Raw genomic sequence first — 24848 nt, 5'->3', positions numbered from 1 at the left:
TGGTGACTAAATTAAGATAGTATATCTGATCCACATATACATCTGAGTCCTTTGTTAAAGAACCTGTGAAACATGGGATAAAAAAAGCATTTCTGTATTTTGCCCTAATAGAAATATTGGTTCTAGGTGGACTTCCTCTTCTTTCTACATCAATTAATGTTTTACAATATAAGGCTTATAAAGGGGTAACAATAATCTAGCCTCTAGCATAAAATGTGTGGATAGGTTTATAGGTGTGTGTGACTGTGTGGCAGCGGTGACCCAGCCCAAGGTAGTCCACTATGGGACCAGCCCCTGGGGGTAATGCCCTCCCCCCTCCTGCCCAGCTTGCCCCTGGGTGAGAGGGAGGAGCCATTCTAGATCATTGCAGTGTAACTAGAAACTGGCTACATACAAAAGATACCAGTATTCTCACTGCAGCCAGTATCCTTCCTGCTTTGTCCAGATGGGGGGAAACATAGCAACCGACCAGACATTAGTTAAGCTGAGGTTATTACTTGCTATAAGTTACATTCAGAATCATATTTTCAGGTGCTATAACTCATATTTGTGCACCATGCTATAAACATGAATCCAGCCTCATACACTGATGTACTTCAAGGAAACAAGAAGGTCGAGAAGCTACAGGGCCCTGGGATGCAATAGGTCTCTGAAATGCATTTTTCAGATTCACATTTGGACTTTTTTCCCAAAAATCTTGGAGATGTAATATATCCTCCTGGTGAGTGCTTCCACCAGGATATAACAATCATCGAAGCTTGCTACCAACGCAAATGGAACCCAAAAATGCTTGCACATTACTGCTGGACACTAAAAATGGACATTCCTCAAGCTAAATACAGCAGAAAATCAAGGTAAATTTTAGGTGAGTTCACGTTACTTGTATTATATTGTGTATTTTTCAGAAAATACCACTAAAAATTAAATGCATGTTAGAAAAGATCTCCATGCCCTCCACATATATTTGGAAAACAGATTTGAAATCAGCACAAAAAATACTATTTGGAATAAGATCAATTTAACATTAGGAAAATAAAATGTTGTTGCCAAGTGTTATTGCTGATAATAATATATTACAAAATGATTTATTTTTAAAGGAGAGGAGATTATTTTAGCGTGGCTCATTGCAGAAAAAATCCAAGGCCCCAATATTAAACCTACTTCAAATGCCACTTCATTCAATACTATCAGTGTCAGTGATAAACAAAAATTAAAAATGACCAAATACAAGAGTATGGAGGAGAACGATGTGGAATGTGTAGATAATGGTCTAGGGTCCTGCACTTTAGTGGCAGCACAGAACAGGAAGCCCATTGTCCTCTACAATTCAGAAAATATCAGCGAGGAAGGTCTGATGTATCACAGCCTAATTTACTATAACCATGTACTAACCTTGGAAGCGGTAACAGTAGACATCCCAAGTCTCACTCATGTTTGTTCGTTGTTTATAGTCCACAATTCCAACATGATTTGATCCACAGCTTGCCCTGGGATACACTGTGGGATAACCTGCTGTCCTGTTATATAGCCATCCAACCAAGCAACGGTGATATCCCAGCTATTACAGATCAGACATGGTGGGGAAAAATGTGCTAGAAATTACTGCTGAAGAAACTACATCTCACTAATCAGGTACATAAACCTGGGTACAGGTTACTATCCTCCATAGACTATAAAAAAACATTTCCAGATAGTGGACGAATCATGAACAGCAGTAAACATCAGACAATGGCACTTGAGCCATGCATCCTTGGACATGGTAGTACATCTGTTTTACTTAGTAACCAGGGGCCTGATTCATTAAGGATCTTAACTTAAGTAATGTTTTATTTCAGTCTCCTGGACAAAACCATGTTACAATGCAAGGGATGCAAATTAGTATTCTGTTTTGCATATAAGTTAAATACTGACTGTTTTTTCATGTACACAAAATACTTGATAGCTTATTTGTAAACTGAAATTGAAAGTTGCTATTTGTGTGCTACATGAAAAAAACAGTCAGTATTTAACTTATGTGCAAAACAGAATACTAATTTGCACCCCTTGCATTGTAACATGGTTTTGTCCAGGAGACTGAAATAAGACATTACTTAAGTTAAGATCCTTAATGAATCAGGACCCAGAACCATAAGAAAAGTATTGGGTGGAATTTATTAATGTGAACTATGATTTTCCCTACTGTTAACAATCATTTTTAAGGAACATCAATTTTAGAAAGACATAACACCAATTTTAACACCATGAATGTCAATTTTGAAAAAACAAAATAAAAGAGTGTGGTTAATTTACTAAAAAATATAAGTATTTTTTTTCGAAGAATGACACCACAATTCAGGTTTTCAAATGAAAATGTAAATGCTGAAAAAAGCTAATGTTATTAAAGAGTGTAATGTTCATTTCGCCTTTTGTTAATCGCATATGTATCCACTGATCTCTCCAGAACATTTAATTACATAGCTATGTATTTTTGTTTTGTCTTTTAAAATAATTATTATAATTTAGGAAATCTATAGCAGCTCTCACTCTTAATTTTCAACTCTTTAATATAGTTACCAATTATTTTGTGTTTTTTTGTATATATTTTCATTATGTCTATATATTTTTAAAAAAAGATAACAATATTTCATATTCACAGCATTCATACTGAATAAAAACTAGAGTCTCTATAAAAAATCTATCATCTAAATGAATGTTCCACAAAAGAAAGGTTTTTATCCTCTTAATAATGGTGTGTTCTGAACATTTCTTATTTTGTGACTATATTACAGTAGTAAGACAATTATTTTAAATGACAATATATTAAAAGCATCACCATTGCATCCATAATAGCAAAATAAGTAATATTTTACTAAAATGTCTCATAGTGTCATATTAATAGGTATCAATATGGTCATGAATAGTTTGAGCAACATGTTTGTCCATTTCACACAGTGGACATACATCTGACACTTGGGGATATATTTACTAAACTGCGGGTTTGAAAAAGTGGAGATTTTGCCTCCAACAACCAGATTCTAGCTTTCATTTATTTAGTGAATTCTACAAAATGACAGCTAGACTCTGAATGGTTGCTATAGGCAACATCTCCTCTTTTTCGAACCCGCAGTTTAGTAAATATACCCCTTGATGTCTTACAGTCAGTGCCCAGAGAATAGAGAGTATAGTAAAGCTGAGTACACATCTTACTTCAGATGCGATTTCTGTAATGATTTTACTAACGACTGAAAGTGCCGATGAGCATTCATGTGCAAACACCTACACAATTTACCTTCACATCTGTGATTTCTTCTCTCATAACCATCTGCTGAAAAGATCATGATTCTGTACGCTCTACAGATATCTGACTACACTGCGTACACACTTCCACATTTGCCCAACATTGTTCCAGCCTTGATCATGATTGTTAGGAAGTTTAGAAAACGAAATGAACAGATGCGATGTATTACTATAAAACATGATTGTGGGAGCGTACACACTCTTGCAATATCTGAATAGTTGTGAGTTGTGTGGTCTGCGTGATAATTGTGTAGATGTGTACCCAGCTTAACATAAGAGTACAGTAAGGATCGCTCATCCCAGACCCACTAAGTGACCCAAGTGAAGATGCGCATACCTGCTGGGCAGCAGAGAGCTGCTGGAATGTGGCGATCTTGGCTCCCTCTGACTGGCAGGCACTGTCTGCCTCCTCATATGTGAATTTATATTTACCATTTGGAGACTGCAAGTGAAAAACACCCGCAGTTTTTTCTATGAAACAAATGATTATAGTTAATAATTGAGAGATCATTAGTACATATTGCACAAAAGAAAGCATAATGGCTTATTTAATAATATGGCATAAATATTCCATAGGAACCAATTACACATTAGCTTTGAGTAGTCTATCCTTGCACCATTGGCTTTACTAGAGTAACTAGATGCCCATGAGCTTAGACCTTGGCACACCCACCACATCACCCAAATCAGTACCCATCCCCCAAGTCTCAACCCCCAGATTAATTTATTTTTCATTGTCATTTTTTAGCACTTTATAACCAGGGGATATTCCAATGTCATTTCATTCTCCTACTGCTAACATGAAGAGTCAGTGTAAACTGTAACAACAAGTCATCTACTATTATATACTGTTTACCTGGTATAGCATGAGAGACCTCAGCTAGATCTGCACTCTGACTGAACTACCACCACTGCAGGGGCTACTGGGCTCTAGAGGAGATCCTGGCAATGCTGGACCACCCTCCCAAGGTGGTCCACACTCTCGGAGCATGCAAGGTGTCCATATGAGGCCTCACCGCACAAGAGCCAGCCCCTGAATGCTAAAAAGTACAGAGCGTGGGCCTCAAGAGGTTTGGATAAGGATTGCAGGAACATCCACCACAATTGCTATGGGGCCTGGAAATGCTGTATTCCATCTGTTTCCACTGCTTTTGCCTGGTCATTCTTTCCATTGGGAATTATCCTGACAATATCACAGGTCTGCTTTTAAATAATATACAAGGGCTTGTTTTTTTCTAATCATATGTCCAGAAACCAAACAACACGTCCTAGTTTCTGGATATGTGATTAGGCCCTACCACTGCCTCTCAGGGTGAAAGAAGAGATACCAACAATTAAAATACAATTAACTTCATAAACATTATTTAAGAAAATAAATAGCTAACTAAAGCGTGGACATCCAGTTTATAGGGCAACATCTGTTCCCCAAGTCACATGAGTATGGGGATTACATACAGTTCCCAGCTAGAACGTTTAATTGTTCCAAAGTCTTTAAAAAGTACAGAAGATTACACCAATACTGCCCACTAAATGTAGTATATTTGTGATGTAGGAATCGTATAATGATATGTTACAGACTCACGTATGTTTTTTGTATGCGGGTTTAAATACAGCATGCTAAATAAACATTTGCTTTCCTTTCTAGGAGCAATAATATAAGTTGAAAAAGAAAAACAGAGTGCGCCATTAAAATATTCTTTCTACAATCTAGTACATTATATCTGTGTGTCTGGATTTAGTTGAGGTTAATTTATATGTCATCTGAATATACTCATAATGATAAGTTTCTTTCGCTTTATTGGAAGATGTAGTCAGTATGCAGTAGACATTTGAATTTCATTACGATGTGGGTTAGGAATAGGATGTGATTCATTCAGAAATATTTATATTATTTGTTTTAGATATTTGTATATAATTATCTGTTTAACTGTTGATTCCTCATATTTGTATAACTGTTTAAGTATGATTTGAACGTTATTTGGGCATGTCTTACGAATTTCAATGTGATTGCATGCCACTGACTTTAAATAGCAACTACAGAACTCAGCTCTTTCACAATGAAAAAGATACTATGGTATTGAAACACATTGGTGTTTTATTGTTATCAGTTAGAATGCTTCCAGCTAGATATCTCCCTTCATACAAACATTCTGGACGCTGTGTTTAGAGCCTGGGGGGTAAATGTATCATAGTGCGGGTTGTACAAGTCGCGGGAAATTGGCGAGATGACAGCTTAAATTGAAAGCGGCGCTGCCTTGTAAAGGGAAACTTCCCTTTACAAGGCAGCGCTGCTTTAAATTTAAGCTGTCATCTCGCCGATTTCCGGCGACTTGTACAACCCGCACTATGATACATTTACCCCATGATGTCTTAACATCAGAAGTCTGGTAGGAATATCAACAGACCATAAAAAGGAGTCTGTTGTTTTTTAACTTTGAAGTTATAGATGCTGTTGTTATATTGTAAGTGTAATACTGTATATTAAAGTGTTTTTTTACTTTTTAAAATGTATTACAGGTGTGGATTTATTTTGTTCTCTCTTTCTATGCATACAATTGGAGAGTTTCTCTACATATAAGAACAAAAGAAATCCCAAGGAAAGAATAAATACTTCTATCTATAAAGTATGTACATGCTGACATTTTATTTGGTTCATGTGAGTGCAAAATTGACATAAATCTATATCACTGATTAACGATTCCAGGCAATATCACACTATATTTCTTCTCTTTGTCTCAAAAAGATATCAGTGTAAGTCATTGCTGCATGTGTATGTTGAACGACTGCGCCTGAATTTTCACCTGGGTGTGAACACTATTCTCTTTATAGTACAGGTGATTTTTGCATGCATTTCAATAGGAGTGTGCAGATATTTAAACTACCATTTTTTACATTGTCATTCATTTTGGTTTTCTCTTATTCTGAGAAATATTTATGACTGTTGAGCCAATCAAAAAGAAGATAAAGAAAGAGCTGTGACTTGTTATTGGCAACATAACACAAGGATTGTTACAGAATTTTGGACTGTTGAAATTTTTCCTTCTGGTTTTTCATTTTTGTGGACTTTAATGCCTCATTTTTCTCATTTTGCATTCTTCTTTAGTTTGTATTTGTATGTGTGTGTGTGCAACTCAGAGATTCAGTAGGCTCACGCAGTAAGACTTTCCTCTAGTCTTCAAACCTTCAAGCGTTCACTGAAAACCCACCTCTTCAGACAAGGTTATGATATTCCTCAACCACCATCTTAATTCCCTAGATTACCCTATTACCATCCTCTACACATCTAACGCAAGATAACAACCCTCTGATCAACATTGCCACACACACAGCCCACTCAATACTTTTACCTTTGCGTTCTAGCTGGTCCATTGTGCAATATGATGTAGCACATGCCCTTGTGTTTCAAACCCCCATTGTCCTATAGATTGTAAGCTTGCGAGCAGGGTTCTCTTACCTCCCTGTCTGTATGTATTACCCATGTTTGTCTTATTAATGTTTGTTCCCAATTGTAAAGCGCTACGGAATCTGCTGGCGCTATATAAATAAATGTTGATGATGATGATGATAGGCTGCCATTAACCCTTAGGCAAGCTCTGTGTCTGGTTGTTTATCGATACTCTACTGATTCAATCTATCTGTAGTTTAGCTATAAGAATGATCTTGCTTGTGTTTTACTACTGCTGCATCATTGGACCAAGTATTGCAATGGTTACTTGTTTCCTCCAGAGTAAAATATGAAAGTCGTAACTACAAGCCCCTTTAGAGCACTGTACCACACTATATTCCCTCGCTAGTCTCCACACACGTACCTAATTGTCAGTCATATTGAACTGAGCACTTGATAAAATACATACTTGTGGTAATACTTGTAGCTGGTCCATCATACAAATAAGAACTTGCACCTTTTATATCATTCATTTCCTTTATATTGAAAGCTCTTGTGAGCAGAACTCTAACCTTCTGTTTCACTGAACTCCCTGGTTTGTCATTTTATGTTAAAGCCTTTCCTCCTGAATACATTGCACTGTGAAATAAGTTGGAGCTTTATAAGTAGTTGATAATGATAAAAAATAATATTCTGAATTTGCATTGTTCCCACCCCATAGTAATATAGTAATGTTACAAAACACAAAAGAGCATGAACACCCCTTTTTTAAATACCTTCAAAGTGTAGATCGGAACAGACTGCAAGTGGATCGCAGTCTCCATTTACTTCTAGACAACGGTCCACAGGCGGAATAGCTCTTTCTAGACATTGGACCCCATTACCCACATAAGCATCATGACAATCACATCTCCGCATGTTCTGCAATAAAAAGAAAAAACAAACAAACCTTAAACAACAGACAGAATAGCATCATTAGTGCCTTTAGTAAAGGGGTCCTTCTGCGTTCTGATGACATCTTTACTAGACATTTTCAAAATAACCCAAGGCAGCTAAACACTAACTGGGCCATCTACTATCAAAATAGATGAGGTCTACAGAAAGAATTACTGTTTAATGTAAACAAAATATAAGGAGTCTAGAAAGGGCAAGAATTGACAAAGTTATGCTGCTTTTGAGGTGAGCAACTCTTGAGCACTTGAACCAACAATTGAGCTCTTAATACAATAATTCTGCGAGAAAAAAGAGTAAATCATAATCTAGCACTGAAATTATTATAACCCACATATTAGTGGATTTGTATCTAAAGTGTCTGAGCTAGAGTGATGATGTGGCTCGAGTTAAGCCTGCTATGATACTAGTGTATTTAACAAGGCCTCTGAGAGGTTGGGGAACTAGACATACTAGGCTGGCTCTAAACCACTGTGTATAAGTGACCATTGACAGCTCTGGTAACTGTCTCACAATTGACATGATTTTATACTTTCCAGGTTGAGAATCATACTCTTACTTTGGACTTTGTGACTTAACATCATAAGTCCTCTCACAAACGCCCATTTTAATTACACCTCAATGTACTTACCCACCCCCTTTATTCCACTGTGCCTACTTTCCTTTCAATCAACAAGACATTACCATTGGACATGACCACTACCATACCACACTGGTAACATACAGGGGTTGTCAACAATTGGTGCTTTCAAGCTCAACCTTCCCCATTTGAGTGATATTGGCTCCATGTGTCATATTATATTTCATTGTTATGGGTACTACAGCTGTGAGCAGATTTTTGTATTCAATCTTAGGTCAATGATGTCCATGAGGTCCTCAGTTTTGAAGGGACCATATGTAGGGATCAGCACATAACCCTGCATGTGTGCATCTCCTTCCCCTGCCTAATGTTGATAGCAGGACTTCAGGTGGAGCTCTGCACTTTAGGTTCAACAGACGTCCAGTAAAATCAAGACCTGGGTCCAAACAGAACTTCATTCTCCTGTTTTTTTATTTACACTCCCCCATACATAACACATCACTCTCTAATCAAAAACGTTCTCAATGTCTGCTGGATACCTAAGCATAGCTGATAACATAGCTTTTATATCTATATGTGCCGGTGAAATGTGCATTTTATAGGTAGATTATAGTTATACATGTATGACCATTAGGGTTTTACTTATCACCCATGACAGCAAGGCATGCTTCAGCACCTGGTGGATCTCCAGCTTTGGAACTAAAAGTCCCAGCATTCCATTCCATGGTAGATGGAGAGCCACATGTTGCTTATATCAATATCAACAACTGGAAGCTGCCTATCTGCTGTGGAACCACATGGAATGATGGAACTGACAGTTCCATGGTAACTGAAGAATCAGAAGATGCGGTCATGGACAATAATCAGGGGACCACCAAGACCACTGACCATTATAAATCAATCCAATAAAACAAATTCCACTAAATATATAGTCCATAAGCAAGATGTGACATTTGAACAGTTTTGGAACAAACCCCAGCGAGTCTTAACAGCCTACAGAGCATAATGTAAATTCTTGTCCTAAAACAGCTGAAGAACCATATGTTGCTTGCATGTAGAGCAATGAAAATTGGTCAATGGTTCTTTAAGATCTTTGACCACAATATAACCCCTCCCTTCGTCAGATGTGAGTAACATGCCTCTAGATGGAACAAAGTTCATTCATCCTACTTGTCAATTTCATGTTAGTTGAAATTGGGAGTTTTCTGGATATGAGATGTGTCCCAGCAGGCCAATCCCTGAGTAAGACATCAGTGTAAATATTAAGCATGTATAAGTATATTAGGGGGTCTTCATTTCAATCTGTCCCACCATAGGGCAGGAGCATAGCAGCATTGTTCTGTGTTCTCGAGTTGACGTCTGTGACTGCTAGAGGGTAAAAGAGATTGCAGGCCTGAATTCATCTATTCAATGAGCTTGAGATTGTCAATGTGCTAGAGAGCGATAATCCCAAATACCCATATTCTGAGAAACCCTGTTTATTCAGTAGACTTTCATTACCTGTAATCCTAAAATGTAAGTATTTAATGATTAAATTAACAATATACCCATAAACCAGGACAATCTCTTACTACTAATGATATTTAGATATGGAACCTTTGCAAACAGAGATGACATGGTCCTATTACCAATATGTCATTGTGCTTACATCAAGAAAACATTTACTTTGTACTTACCGGACCAGTGTAAATACATGTTGCATGTTCACTGCATCCTCCGTTTTCACCATTTGCACAGATATTGATCGGAGTACACACATATCCATCTCCTTCATATCCAGGAAAACATACACATGAGACTCGTACCCCAACCTGAGAGCACTGGCCATGGTTACTACAGCCACCATTGTTATCCTGGCATTGGTCAATCACTGTACAGAGTAAAAAACAAGAAGTGCATTCACTGGACTGGGAACACTTAATACAGATAAGTCATTTAATATCTGACTTGTTTTACAGGAAATTGTGGTGTGATAAAGCAAAAATGGCCCATTGGAAAACATCAAAAATTGTATAGAAGATATAGCAAACTCTCACAGTTTTGTAAGGATGTTTTAATTATAACAGTAATAATAATTAGACTCCACAAAGCATGTCTATAACTGTGGAGAAAAGTAGAGCTGGCTTTATCACAAGTCGGAAATAGGGGAAAAGAGTAAGGATACAGTTAGGTGTGTATGAAGACTTGAACTGGGGAGAGAGCTGAAGTTAGTCTTATTTCTACACTTGACTCTACATTCCCCCTCTTCCCTTACCTGTTGGCATGCCCCAAGTTTCCATTCTTGGCCCCCTGCTTTTCTCCCTCTACACCTCCTCCCTTGGTGTCCTCATCTGCTCATTTGGCCTCCAGTACCACCTCTATGCTGATGATACCCAAATTTATCCCCTGACCCTTTCATCCCCTAACCTCTCCCCTTCCCTTTTGTCTTGTGTATCCTGCTGTCTCTCCGCCATCTCATCTTGGATGTGCCAAGGCTTCCTTAAACTCAATATTTCCAAGACTGAACTTCCCCCCTTCCAGGACTCTCCCACACCACTCTCTATTTCTGTTATTAACACTACCCTCATTCCTGTCCCTCAAGTCCAATCCCTTGGGGTCATCCTTGATTCCTCCCTCTCCTTCAAACCTCACATTCTGTCCCTCTCAAAATCCTGCTCCTTCCACCTTTGGAATATATCCAAGATACGCCCCTTTTTCACCACGGAAGCCACAAAAACCCTTGTTCACTCGCTTGTAATCTCTCGCCTTGACTACTATAACCTCCTTCACTCTGGCCTACCTGATTCTCACCTTGACCCTCTTAAGTCTATCCTCAATGCTGCTGCCCGCCTCTTTTCTCTCTCCCGCTGCTCTATCTCTGCAGTCCCCCTCCAACAGTCATTACATTGGCTTCCATTGGTCTACAGAATTAAATTTAAACTCCTCACCCTCACCTTTATAGCTCTTAATCAATCCTCCCTCCCCTACATCTCCAATCTCATCTCTACCTACACTACTAGCTGCCCCCTCCGCTCTGCCTTTGACGGCCGCCTCACTACTTCACTGATCACCTTTTCCTACTCCCGTCTCCAGGACTTTGCCCGGGCTGTTTCCCAACTGTGGAACGATCTTCCATGTTCCACTAGGTTAGCATCTACTCTCAAAGGCTTCAAGTGTGCCCTTTAAGACTCACTCACTCAAGTCTTTCAGTCCTCCTCCTAACTCCCTTGCCCCGGCTCTCTCATCCAGTTAGTACCACCCTATTTTTGTCTCCCTCTTTCCTTTAGGATGTAAGCTCTCAGGAGCAGGGCCCTCTTTCCTTGTGTGCTCCTTCTACTATTACATCACCCTCTGTAGCTCTTGGCCTGCTTTCCTAGCCCTGTTTTCTTAAGCTTTGGCCTACTTCTTGCTGATTTCTACCATCATTTTCACTCATTGTCCCAGAAATAATCTGATTTGCATTACCATGTTACCTGTGTGTGTGTGTGTGTGTGTGTATATTTATATATTTTGTTCTTTATATATCATTTTGTGTTATGGGTCACTGTTGTCTGTATATGTCATACATATTGGAAAAAGACTAACTATGGTTAATAATTAAAGCTGTATTTTGTTGTATCTAGATATTGGTTCACTCTATTCACTCTTATTGGTTCACTTTATTCTGGAACTGTGAAGACAGAAGAGATAGTTATTTTAGAGTTTGGAACTGGTGGGGAGTAGTAAAGCTATAGAGTTCAAGTTAGCTGTATGTACAATCTGGAACTATCACGAGAGAGTAGAGCTGGAGTTAGTTGTCTACGTTTGGCATAAGGTGACTGTTAGTAGAGAAGAATTTGACTCAGTATGTGTCTATGGCCCTACATTGAGAGGGTATTTGTCATTTATTTTATATAAAATAATTATATATAAATGGAAGTGCTGATATAATAGATGATATTTAATCAATTATAATATAAATTAAACCAGAAATACAACAGATAAAATACAAATATTGTGCTTGAAGGTATACAGTGTTATCCACAAATGGATATACTATTAAATAACTATACCGGTATAGATATACACCTTCAGGTGTAATGCTAAATACATGAGCTCATTCAATTAACCAACTCCTATTCCTTATTTCTTCTATGAAAGGAACTATGTAGAATTATTGAGTGTATAAACTCCCTACTCCTCTATGTGCCCCTCAGAAAGCATTGGCTTTGAAGGACAGTATATCAATCAATCAATGATGTCAAAAAAAGAAAAAGTCTCAAATGTACAAACTGAACTAAACGGATTCTACTAGGTCTTCTATTTGCAGGCAAATATCTGCTGCAGCTACCATGATTACGGAATGGGATACACTTAAGTGATAAATCACAAGGTATCGTTCATAGTGGATGATGTTAAAAAACACAGGGTTTTTAATAGACTTTTCTCAAAGCAATTATCTGTTCAGAGTATAGCAATGTCCTTATATTTGGCCAACTCCAGCAGAAAAATGTCTCACTTTTATGTGCCATGAGGGGCAGTTTCAGTAGATTGCCTATTGGGAGCAGCAGCTATAGTTAGGTGTATTGCATTTGTGACAATATTTCAATTGTTGGATATCATAGCGCCTATTCAGTTTCCTGTATTCTTTTATATAAAACCCTTAGTTGGGAAGAAGGAGTGGAGCTGGTTTGGATCTGTGCAGGCTCGGTAACTAGTAGAGCTAGTGTTAGCTGTATTTATAGTCTTGAACTGGTTATAAAGACTACAGCTGCAACATTATTTGTCTAGAGAAGTGTTCCTATCCCACATCAGAACCCTTTTTCACTTTATATGCTGGGACAAGGCCGCCATCAGGGGGTTCAACCGGTACAGATGTAAGGGGCCCAGACAGACCTCTCCGTCTGTCCGGGCGCCCTTGACTGTCCATGCCCCTTAGTTTGACTGATCAGTCCCCTTTGCCTCTATGTTGCAGTGGCTCCAAGGCACTGAAGGGCTGGGAGCGTGCAGCGCGGTGATGACATCAGTCTATCAGTGATTGGGAGCCACCGCATTGCTTCAAGAAGTTAAAGTGATCGGATGGGGGAAAGGGGAACATTTACAATGATTGTCGGGGGGAGCATTTACTGTGATTGGGGGGCAAAGGGGAACATTTACTGTTATTGGTGGGTAGTAGAGAACATTTACTGTAATTAGGGGAGGCAGAGGGAAACATTTATTGTGATGGATTGAGGGGGAGAGGGAAACATTTATGGTGATTGGGGGGGCAGAGGGGATCATTTACTGTGATGGGTTGGTGGGGGGAGCTTTAACTGTGATGGGATGGGGTGGAGAGGATAACATTTACTGTGATTGGGAGGGCAGAGGGGACATTTACTGTGGGGAGCAGAGGGGAACATTTACTGTTATGGGATGGGGGGAGAGGGGAACATTTACTGTGATGGGATGGGGTGGAGAGGGGAACATTTACTGTGATGGAGAGAGGGGAGGGGGGGGGACATTTACTGTGATGGACTGGGGGGAAAGGGGAACATTTACTGTGATGACGGAGAGGGGGAATGTACTGTGATGAGGGAGAGGGGAATGTACTGTGATAAGGGAAAGGAGAACGTACTGTAATGAGGGAGAGGGGGAATGTACTGTAATGAGGGAGAGGGGGAATGTACTGTGAGGAGGGAGAGGGGGAATGTACTGTGAGGAGGGAGAGGGGGAATGTACTGTGAGGAGGGAGAGGGGGAATGTATAGTGATGAGGGAGAGGGGGAATGTACTGTGAGGAGGGAGAGGGGGAATGTACTGTGAGGAGAGAGAGGGGGAATGTATAGTGATGAGGGAGAGGGGGAATGTACTGTGATGAGATAGAGGGGGAATGTACTGTGATGAGGGAGAGGGGGAATGTACTGTGATGAGGGAGAGAGGGAATGTACTGTGATGAGGGAGAGAGGGAATGTACTGTGATGAGGAAGAGGAGAGTGTACTGTGATGAGGGAGAGAGGAAATGTACTGTGATGAGGGAGAAGGGGATGTATAGTGATGAGGGAGAGGGGGAATGTACTGTGATGAGGGAGAGGGGGAATGTACTGTGATGAGGGAGAGAGGGAATGTACTGTGATGAGGAAGAGGAGTATGTACTGTGATGAGGAAGAGGAGAATGTACTGTGATGAGGGAGAGAGGGGAAATGTACTGTGATGACGGAGAGGGGGGATGTACTGTAATGAGGGAGAGGGGGAATGTACTGTGATGAGGGAGAGGGGGAATGTACTGTGATGAGGGAGAGGGGGAATGTACTGTGGATGAGGGAGAGGGGGAATGTACTGTGATGAGGGAGAGGGGGAATGTACAGTGATGAGGGAGAGGGGGAATGTACAGTGATGAGGGAGAGGGGGGATATACAGTGATGAGGGAGAGGGGGAATGTACAGTGATGAGGAAGAGGGGGAATATATAATGTGATGAGGGAGAGGGGGAATGTACTGTGATAAGGGAGAGGGAGTATATACTGTGATAAGGGAGATGAGAATGTACTGTGATGAGGGAGAGGGGGAATGTACTGTGAATATGGAGAGGGGGAATGTACTGTGAATAGGGAGAGGGGTAATGTACTTTGATAAGGGGGAGGTGGAATGTACTGTGATGAGGGAGAGGGGGAATGTACTGTGATGAGGGAGAGGGGGAGTGTGCTGTGATGAGGGAGAGGGGAATGTACTGTGATGAGGGAGAGGGTAAGTGCACTGTGATGAGGGAGAGGGTAAGTGCACTGTGATGAGGGAGAGGGTAAGTGCACTGTGATGAGGGAGAGGGTGAGTGCACTGTGATGAGGGAGAGGGTGAGTGCACTGTGATGAGGGAGAAGGGGGATGTACTGTGATGAGGGAGAAGGGGAATGTATAGCGAATAGGGAGGGGGCACATGTACAGTAAAAAGGGAGGGGGCATGTATGCGAAGAGGGAGGGGGCATGTATGGGGAGGGGGTGGAGCCCTGCCAGATTAATTAGTAGTGGTCCCCACAGGTTCTGATGTCAGGCCTGTGCTGACAAATTCTTTCCGCCTCTTCCATGGCCGGATATGTCTAATTGCAAACAGACTTAAACATATGGGGCCTGGTTCATTAAGGAAGGCAAAACAAAAAAAACCTGTAACTTTGAACCTTGGCAAAATCATGTTGCAGTGCAAGAGGGTGCAAATGAGTTTATTATTTTGCACTTAAGGAAAATACTGGCTGTTATTTCACGTAGAACACAAATACCTGAAAGCTTTATTTTTACACAGACTTTAAAAGTTGACCTAGGACATGCTCTCCCCAAATTATAAATCTGTCCTCACATTTTAAATTTAGCTCCCATCACAATAGAACATGGTTTTGCCAAGGTCTAAAGTTACTCAATTTTTTTGCTTTACTCTCCTTAATGAACCAGGCCCATGCTGTTTTACAAATCATGAGCAGTACAGAAAACGACATGTTGAACTTCACTGTTGGATTTGCGTCCAACTCAGTATGAGACCGCTAATATCCTTATATTTTACAGTATCACATATAACTTTATATATTTTAAATTTTTGCCTTGTGAATCTTTTCAGTGATTCATCTGATTACGGAATATTGGTGGAATTTTATAATCTTCTCTCTTACTACTTTATGAACCTTCCCAACTTCTATTTTTCCACCTAGTTAAATAGCTTATGCAGACAACCTTCAGTAACATGTGGATATATCTACTAACCGCTGCATGTTCTTCCATCTCCCTCATAATACGGATTACATTCACATTCATTTTTGGCTCTACATGTGGCATTACCATCGCATTCTGGCGAGCAAACAGGATTTGTTGCTGGAAAATAAAACAAAATATAAACAGGCAATGAATAGTAAGATGTTATCAGCTAAATACAAAAAAGCTTTTTGTGGGACTGTGAGATGAGCTCTTACCTAATTTGATTTCACAGTTCTGACCAGACCATCCTTCAGAACAGAAACAAGATCCATCTCCAGAAATCCCATCATTGCATTGACCATTTTCTGAGCATGTGCATTCTGAAAAGTAAACACTGGGTTTTGAGCTAAATAACCTAGTGTCAATCCAGTCAAAAAGAAGATGAGGATGTGGTGCAAATAAAAGGCAGATTCAGCAAATAGACTAAACCATAGGCAGCTCTATATCAATGTTCGGACAGGAAACAGGAACCAATTGTTTTGCCAATTTTGCCACTGTTGCTGACTTCTACTTAAACTGAAAGGGGACAATGTACACTGAACTGGTTTAACATGAAAACCTTCAAAACAGGAATGTACAGAAGTCGTAATAACGTGCTTTGTTTTCTGAAAGGGGAACAAAATTATAGATGAGAGAGTAGTAACAAAAATGATGTAAAGGCAATAACTTTAACATGTCACTACACATGAAATCATTGCAAGCTTTCAAGGCACTAGGGCCATTCAGCTTACAAAATCCTTTGCTTTAGTATCCTAAATTGTCCAAACATAAAGGCTAAATGATGATCTAGGTTGTAAGTAATACGTAAATGCCTGTGTCCCACACTACTCACTATATCTATCATGTACAGTTTGACAAAAAGTCTTTTTGATGACGACTATTTTCTTTCTAGGATTTCAGTATCACCACACTACATATTTCATTGTCAGTTTCTTACATCAATGCCTCAAGTGCTAAAGGCAATTTCTGAACATTAATGTAGTATTATCATTAGAGATGGTCACTGACCCCCGTGTTTTGGTTTTGGTTTTAGTTTTGGATCTGGATTACCTTCATGTTTTGGTTTTGGGTTTGTTTGGTTTTGTTTTGCAATTTGTTTTAAAAATACCATTTTTTTGGTCTAAAATAACCTAATTTAGTGCTCCACCTGTTTCTTGGATAAGTGAGTCAATAGAAATACCCAAAGCATCTTTTCTGTTTGGCTCTAGTGTACACCCAAACATTCTTAGTGCAAATTAAGAAAAATACAGTTTAATACCTGGTAGGCCGTCCTTAATTCTAACACTTGCCTGCAAATTATACAGACAGGCCTGCTTGTCTTCCTCTCCATTTTTGACTATTAGCAATGTATATTACACCCTACACTTATAGTTAAATAGAAAAAAAGCCAGCCCGCATAGACTGTACAATAAAATAGAAATGGACAAAGGTAGTTTGGTTTCTAGTAAAATGGTATAAGTTAAGGGCTCCCTATAAATGATAGTCAGTTGTTTACAGCCACTGGGAGTAGGGGGGTGAAGGAATAGCTCAGCCCTTATTCTAGGAAACAGATGTAGCACTCCCTGGGCGCATAGGACAGAGTGGACAGGGTGAGATAAACATCAAATAAAATACAGTTTTATTTGGAATAACAATACAATTGGGTTGTAACCCTAGTACCACATAATATATACACTTGTATAAGTACCAATTGGCAAATTGGAACAGTAATCAAACACATCAGGGGGAAAGGAAATGGCACAGAAAGCAAACAAGATGTACTACATATAGTCCGCAAATACCACAGTATGAACTAATCTCTGCTGGGGCTATTGAAGTCCACTATTAATATTAAGCATAGAGAAAAAGTAAATTCCTGTAGGTATGTGGTATATTGCTGATTCTTCTTAATGGTATGTCAATAGACAAAATGTTCCAATGGAGAAAGCCAGGAGTCGGCTGGTAGTTTGAGGACTTACCCTCGCGTGGATAAGGCTAATGATGCTCTCCAGGGATCCTGCTTGTTTGCAGTTGTGACTGGTGCTATGAGAGTGCTTGTGTCGTCCTACTGTGTAACTAATGCAGAAGTTGCAGTCAGCCTTGGGGAATATGTTGCGCATCCTCAACTACTAGCCGACTCCTGGCTTTCTTCATTGGAACATTTTGTCTATTGACATACCATTAAGGAGAATCAGCAATATACCACATACCTACAAGAATTGACTTTTTCTCGATGCTTAATATTAATAGTGGACTTCAATAGCCCCAGCAGAGATTTGTTCCTACTGTGGTATTTGCGGACTATATGTAGTACATCTTGTTTGCTTTCTGTGCCATTTCCTTACCCCCGATGAGTTTGATAACTGTTCCAATTTGCCTATTGGTACTTATACAAGTGTATATATTATGTGGTACTAGGGTTGCAGGTAGGTTTCTGTCTGTATAGGACCCCCTCCACTTGTAGTTAAATAGAAAAAAAGCCAGCCGGTATAGACTGCACAATAAAAATAGAAATGGACAAAGTCAGTTTGGTTTCTGTCTGTATAGGACACTCTCCACTTGTAGTTAAAGAGAAAAACCACCCAGCCGGCATAGACTGTACAATAAAAATAAAAATGGACAAATGCAGTTTGGTTTTTGTCTGTATAGGACCCCCTCCACTTGTAGTTAAATAGAAAAAAAGCCAGCCGGTATAGACTGTACAATAAAAATAGAAATGGACAAAGGCAGTTTGATTTCTGTCTGTATAGGGCCCCCTCCACTTGTAGTTAAATAGAAAAAAGCCAGCTGGTATAGACTGTACAATAAAAATAGAAATGGACAAAGGCAGTTTCGTGTCAGTCTGTATCTCACATCCTCCACTTGTAGTTAAATAGAAAAAAGCCAGTCGTCATAGACTGTACAATAAAAATAGAAATGGACAAAGGCAGTATGGTTTCTGTCTGTATAGGACCCCCTCCACTTGTAGTTAAATAGAAAAAAATCCAGCCGGTATAGACTGTACAATAAAAATAGAAATGGACAAAGGCAGTTTGGTGTCAGTCTGTATCTCACACCCTCCACTTGTAGTTAAATAGAAAAAAAGCCAGCCGGTACAGACTGTACAATAAATATAGAAATGGACAAAGGCAGTTTCGTGTCAGTCTGTATCTCACATCCTCCACTTTTAGTTAAATAGAAAAAAAGCCAGTCGGTATAGACTGTACAATAAAAATAGAAATGGACAAAGGCAGTTTGATTTCTGTCTGTATAGGGCCCCCTCCACTTGTAGTTAAATAGAAAAAAAGCCAGCTGGCATAGACTGTACAATAAAAATAGAAATGGACAAAGGCAGTTTGGTTTCTGTCTGTATCTCACACCCTCCACTTGTAGTTAAATAGAAAAAAAGCCAGCCGGCATAGACTGTACAATAAAATAGAAATGGACAAAGGCAGTTTGGTGTCTATTTGTGTATGACACCCTACACTTATAGTGAAATTGACAAAACAGCAGCCTTTAAAGAATGTACGTTAAATAGAAATGCCCCAAGTCCCTTTCCTGTTTGGGTGTAGATTACACCCTACACTTACAGTGAAAGTTTTAAAAAGATGTTGTCGTCATCATCTTCAGTATCATCCTCACCCTCATCAGTGTGTACATCATCATCACAGACTATTCATCTCCGCTTGAATTCGCCATTAGAGAACTGTCAGTACTTGGATGTCTTTGATGGTAAAGGCCTTCCTCGTGGAAGATGTAGTTCATTTTGATGAACATCATCTTTTCCACATTTTTTGGAAGTAACCTCCTACGTCGATCACTGACAAGGTTCCCGGCTGTGCTGAATACTCTTTCAGAGTACACACTGGAGGGTGGGCAGCTTAGGTATTGCAAAGCAAGTTTGTACATGGGTTTCCAAATGGCTTGCTTTTCTTCCCTGTAAGGAAAGGGTTTGTTTGACATTTCCATATCAAGTACCTCTTGAAAATAATCCTAGACCATCCTTTGCATGTTAATAGTCAGATTGGATGGAGTTATGGGCAAGGTCACACATTTTTTGGTAAAATCTTTCAAACCAGCCCAAATGTCAAACTGTTGTGGTCTGCCCCCTATGTCATCCCTGCTTTGCTTTGGAAAGTTTAATTTTTTCCGAGCAGCCGCTGCCTGAGAAACTGAAGGAGGAGACGTCGTCAAGCCAAGGCCCAGTTCAGCGGACAACTTGCTGAGCAATAGCTCCTTGCAAAGGTTCACATCTCGCTCATTTTGAAGCAAAGAATCAATGTAGGTCTTAAACCTTGGATCAAGCACAGTCGCCAAAACGTAGTGATCCGAGTTCAAAATTTTAATTACTCTTGGATCATTGCAAAGCGAATTAAGTACTTGATCTACAAGGCCAAAATACTTTGCGGAATTGCTTTCTTTCATCTCCTCCTTCAGTTTCTCAAGCTGCTTTTCCAATAGTCGAATTAAAGGAATGACTTGGCTCAAGCTAGCAGAGTCTGAACTCACTTCACACATCACAACTTCAAATGGTTTCAGCACCCTGCACAGCACAGAAAGAATTCCCCACAGTGCAAGAGTAAAATACATTCCCCCTCTTCCCAATGTCATGGCTTGTGCAATAGGCTTGGATGGCTTTGCGCTGTTCCTCCATCCTCTGAAGCATGTACAGTGTGGAATTTCACCTTGTTAACACCTCTTGCTTAAGTTGGTGGCAGGGCAAGTTAAATTGTTCTTGGAGCTGCTGCAATCTCCTACATGCTGTGGCAGAATGCCTGAAATGTCCCGAAATTTTACGGGCCACCGAAAGCATCTCCTGCACCTCACGGTTATTTCTTAGGAAGCTCTGCACCACCAAGTTTATTGTGTGAGCAAAACAGGAAATGTCATGGAATTTACCCAGCTGTAATGCTCACACTATATTGTTGACGTTATCAGAAATGACATATCCTGGGGAGAGTCCAAGTGGTATAAACCATGCATTAATCACATCTCTCAGTTTTCGTAACAAATTGTCAGCTGTATATCTGTTAGTGAAGCCGGTGATACAAAGAGTAGCCTGCCTGTGACAAATGTTACATAGTGGTGTACATGCTGCTGCTGTTGCTGCGGGTGAAGGCGAATGGTCACAGTCATATAGTCTTTGGTTTGCCCACTTCCACTTGTCCACATATCTGTGGTTAAGTTGGCAGAATAGCATTATTGAGCCCAATTACTACATTTTTACAAACTTTTGGGTATAGTCGTGGAATAGCTTTACGGGAAAAATGGTGTTGCGATGGAATTTTGTAACGAGGACACAAAACATCAATTAACTGTGAAAAACCAGTTGCGTTTATTGTGGATATTGGACGTAGATCTAACACTAGCATAGGAGCTATGGCGTCTGTGATCTGCTTGGCGACTGGGTGACTGCTGTCATATTTGCTTCCTCTAGCAAAAGATTGTTTCACAGTTAATTGTTGTAATGTAGTACTGCTCTTTTTCTTGGCCTTCTTATGGGAGGAAGATTCACCCCCAGCAGCAGCAACAGCAGCAGCAGTGGGACTAACGCTTAAACATTCTTCAGAGGAATCTATTATAGTGCAGGAGTCATTGAGCCTTACCAAGTGGGATGCAGGGTTAACTCCCATCACTACTGAGGATATTGATGAGGATGGTGTTGTGGGTGTAGATTGGAGTACAGGTGACAGAAGGGTCCTAGCTGATGATGGAGTGCTTGTTATTTTTTGCCATAACTTTCAGCTTTCAGCTTTTCCCAAAACCTTGCCATGAACTGTCGTTAAATGGCGTAACATGGATGAGATCCCAAGATGGTTAAGGTCCTTCTCTCGACTGACTGGGGCTTGACATACACTACAAATGGCTATACAACTGTTGCCAGGATTTGGGTAGAAATAATTCCACACATAAGAAGTGGATTTTTTTGTTTTATGCCCAAGCATGACAATGGCCTTTTTCTTGTCACATGCCAGAACTGCTGCCACTGGTGCAGGACTTACACAAACAACCTCATCCTCATCAACATACTCATTAGCGCCCTCATCGGCTACACAAATATCCCCCTCATCCTCTTCCAATTCCAAAGTGGCATCCTCAATTGGTGTATCGCCGGATACACTCGGGCTGTTCAGGCACACATCAGCAGAAATGCTGAAAGGGCCCTTCTTTAAGGGTACACTAGCATAATGGTTACGATTACACATACCACTCATGGATGGACTCTCCTCAAGGATTGGTGTCATTTCTGATGCTGAGCATACATTTTCCTCTAATGCCTTACTGTTTTCTTGCAGTTCGGCTTTCACACGTAACAGTAGTTGTGCACCACTTTTTGACTCCAAATTACTTGGTCTTGCTTGGTCACGAGTGACCTTACAAGAAGAAGGCTCAGTAACATTTTTCGATCTGGCACTAATAGAGAAAGGCGAAGGCCTCATTCTTTCTTTGCCACTGCATGTGTAGAATGGCATGTTGGCGATTTTTTTTTTCACCGCACTTAACTTTTCCTCAGTTATAGCTCTTTTTCTCTTCAACACGGTAAAAGGTTTTTTTCAGTGCGTTTTTTTCCCTGACTTAAAAAGACTATGTACTTTTACATAGGCTTTACCAGATGACGTACAGGGAAGACTACCACCAGGACTGGTGCCAGCAGCTGCTTGCTGATCCTGCTCGTATGCGGACTGCTGTGAATCCATTTTAATGAAACCCAAATCACTTGTAGTGCAAATTCAGAAATATACAGTGCTGCTAGATAATACTTTCAGCACCAGAAAAATTGTTTTTTCAAAGAGAGGAATATCTGACACCCCCAAACATTTGTAGTGCAAATTCAGAAATATATAGTGCTGCTAGATAATACTTTCAGCACCTGAAAAAATGTTTTTTCAAAGAGGGGAATATCTGACACCCCCAAATCACTTGTAGTGCAAATTCAGAAATATATAGTGCTGCTAGATAGTTTTTTCAGCACCAGAAAAATTGTTTTTTCAAAGAGGGAAATATGTGACACCCCAAACACTTGTAGTACAAATTCAGAAATATATAGTGCTGATAGATAATACTTTCAGCACCAGAAACATTGTTTTTTCAAAGAGGGGAATATCTGACACCCCCCAAACACTTGTAGTGCAAATTCAGAAATATATACTGCTGGTATATAGTATTTTCAACAACAGAAAATGGCTTCTTTAGAACTAGGCAATATGTCACACCCCAAGCACTTGTAGTGCAAATTCAGAAATATATACTGCTGGTATATAGTATTTTCAACAACAGAAAATGGCTTCTTTAGAACTAGGCAATATGTCACACCCCAAGCACTTGTAGTGCAAATTCCAAAATATATACTGCTGGTATACTACTATTTCTGCAGGCAGAAAATAGTTTCTTGAGGAGGGAATATATATGACACCCCAAACAGTTGGTAATGTTTGCAAAAATGCCTCCTCTATACTCTTCTCTTCCTGCTGTTAGAAGTGCTGTAACTAATAAGTGCTGTAACTAATAAGTGCTCTCTCCCTGCTCTAATACTGCCTGCGATCTAACCTTTCTCTCTGCAGAGTACCTGGCTCGGTACTCTCTCCAGAGTATCGAGCCGACTCGGATACCTCAAGTTCGGGCGGGTTCTGTTCTCGGGGAACCGAGCCCGCCCATCTCTAATTATCATGGCAATATTATTCTGGTTAGAAACAAAGAAGCCCATTAAGTTAAATCATATTTACTACTGAAAATATATGCTAACAACCACAAATGAATTAAGATACCCATATATATACCTTTGCAATCAGAGCCATATCTGTTAGGGGCGCAGATTTCACAAGCTGTTCCATTAAATCCTTCTGTACACGTACACCGTCCTTTTCCTGCAAATCCATCCATACATGTTCCATGATTACTGCACGGAGCCTCCAGGCCACCGGGACACACTGAAACATTGGACCATTTGTTATAGCTAATAATTAGATATTGGTAGTGCCACTGTATAGCATATAAAATAGGGCCAAAACATTAGACTATAGACATAAAGGGTTTTTTTCTAGGAGGTTCTCTGTTTAAGACTGTTTACAAAAAAATCTGATGATCTGATTAATTTCTTTTGGATTATCTTCATATATAGTAGTTATTGGGCCACACATTTGGCCACACAAATATTGGCCCAATGTCTGTAAGCTGTGATATTGCAGCATGTAACTGGCATATTGATGAGCACCACAGTACCTATATAGTGGATACATTGGATGTTACTATATGACAGCCATACATAATTTTTATTAATTGATCTATAGCTTTATATGGTACTGACTGATTCCAATAGATATATATTCATGGCCAAAAGTTTTGAGAATTAATGAAATATTATTTGTCTGCTGCCTCAGTTTTAATGGTGGCAATTTCCATAAACTCCAGAATGTCATAAAGAGTGGTCAGATGAATTGCTATTTATTTCAAAGTCCCTCTTTGCCATGACAATTAACTTTATCCCAAAGACGACATTTCCACTGCATTTCAGCCCTGCCACAAAAAGACCAACTGACATTAGGTCAGTGATTTTCTCGTTAACACAGGTGAGCATGTTGGCAATGACAAGGCTAGAGATCACTCTGTGATGCTGATTGAGTTAGAATAACAGACTGGAAGCTTTAAAATTCATTATTCTAAAAGGAGGGTGGTGCTTGAAATCATTGTACTTTCTCTGTCAACCGTGGTTACCTGCAAGGAAACACGTTCAGCCATGATTGCTTTGCACAAAAAGGGCTTCACAGGCAAGGATATTGCTGCTAGTAAGATTGCACCTAAATCAACCATTTATCCGATCATCAAGAACTTCAAGGAGAGAGGTTCAATAGTTGTGAAGAAGGCTTCAGGGCTCCCAAGAACGTCCAGCAAGCAACATGACCGTCTCCTAAAGTTGATTCAGCTGCGGGATCGGGCTACCACCAGTGTAGAGCTTGCTCAGGAATGGCAACAGGTCGGTGTGAGTGTATCTGCACGCACAGTGAGGCAAATATTTTTGGAGAATGGCCTACT

The 24848-nt window shown here is 39.9% G+C and overlaps 1 protein-coding gene across 2 annotated transcripts in view; it reads right to left on the bottom strand.

Moving 5' to 3' along the window:
• Window positions 1–24848, bottom strand: part of STAB1 (stabilin 1) — a 179409-nt gene that overhangs the window by 7699 nt on the left and 146862 nt on the right. For both annotated transcript variants that reach the window (XM_075183082.1, XM_075183083.1), the window contains 7 exons: window positions 23597–23746; window positions 16076–16180; window positions 15870–15977; window positions 9869–10062; window positions 7438–7582; window positions 3614–3747; window positions 1393–1558 (listed from right to left, as the gene is read on the bottom strand). In XM_075183082.1, the coding sequence (XP_075039183.1) occupies window positions 1393–1558; window positions 3614–3747; window positions 7438–7582; window positions 9869–10062; window positions 15870–15977; window positions 16076–16180; window positions 23597–23746 (1002 nt within the window). The remainder of the gene's footprint in view (window positions 1–1392; window positions 1559–3613; window positions 3748–7437; window positions 7583–9868; window positions 10063–15869; window positions 15978–16075; window positions 16181–23596; window positions 23747–24848) is intronic.

The sequence above is a fragment of the Mixophyes fleayi genome, chromosome 8, assembly GCF_038048845.1.
Source record: "Mixophyes fleayi isolate aMixFle1 chromosome 8, aMixFle1.hap1, whole genome shotgun sequence".
NCBI lineage: Eukaryota > Metazoa > Chordata > Amphibia > Anura > Limnodynastidae > Mixophyes > Mixophyes fleayi.
Note: the sequence above shows the minus strand (reverse complement) of the source record. Positions and strands in the feature narration are given on the sequence as shown.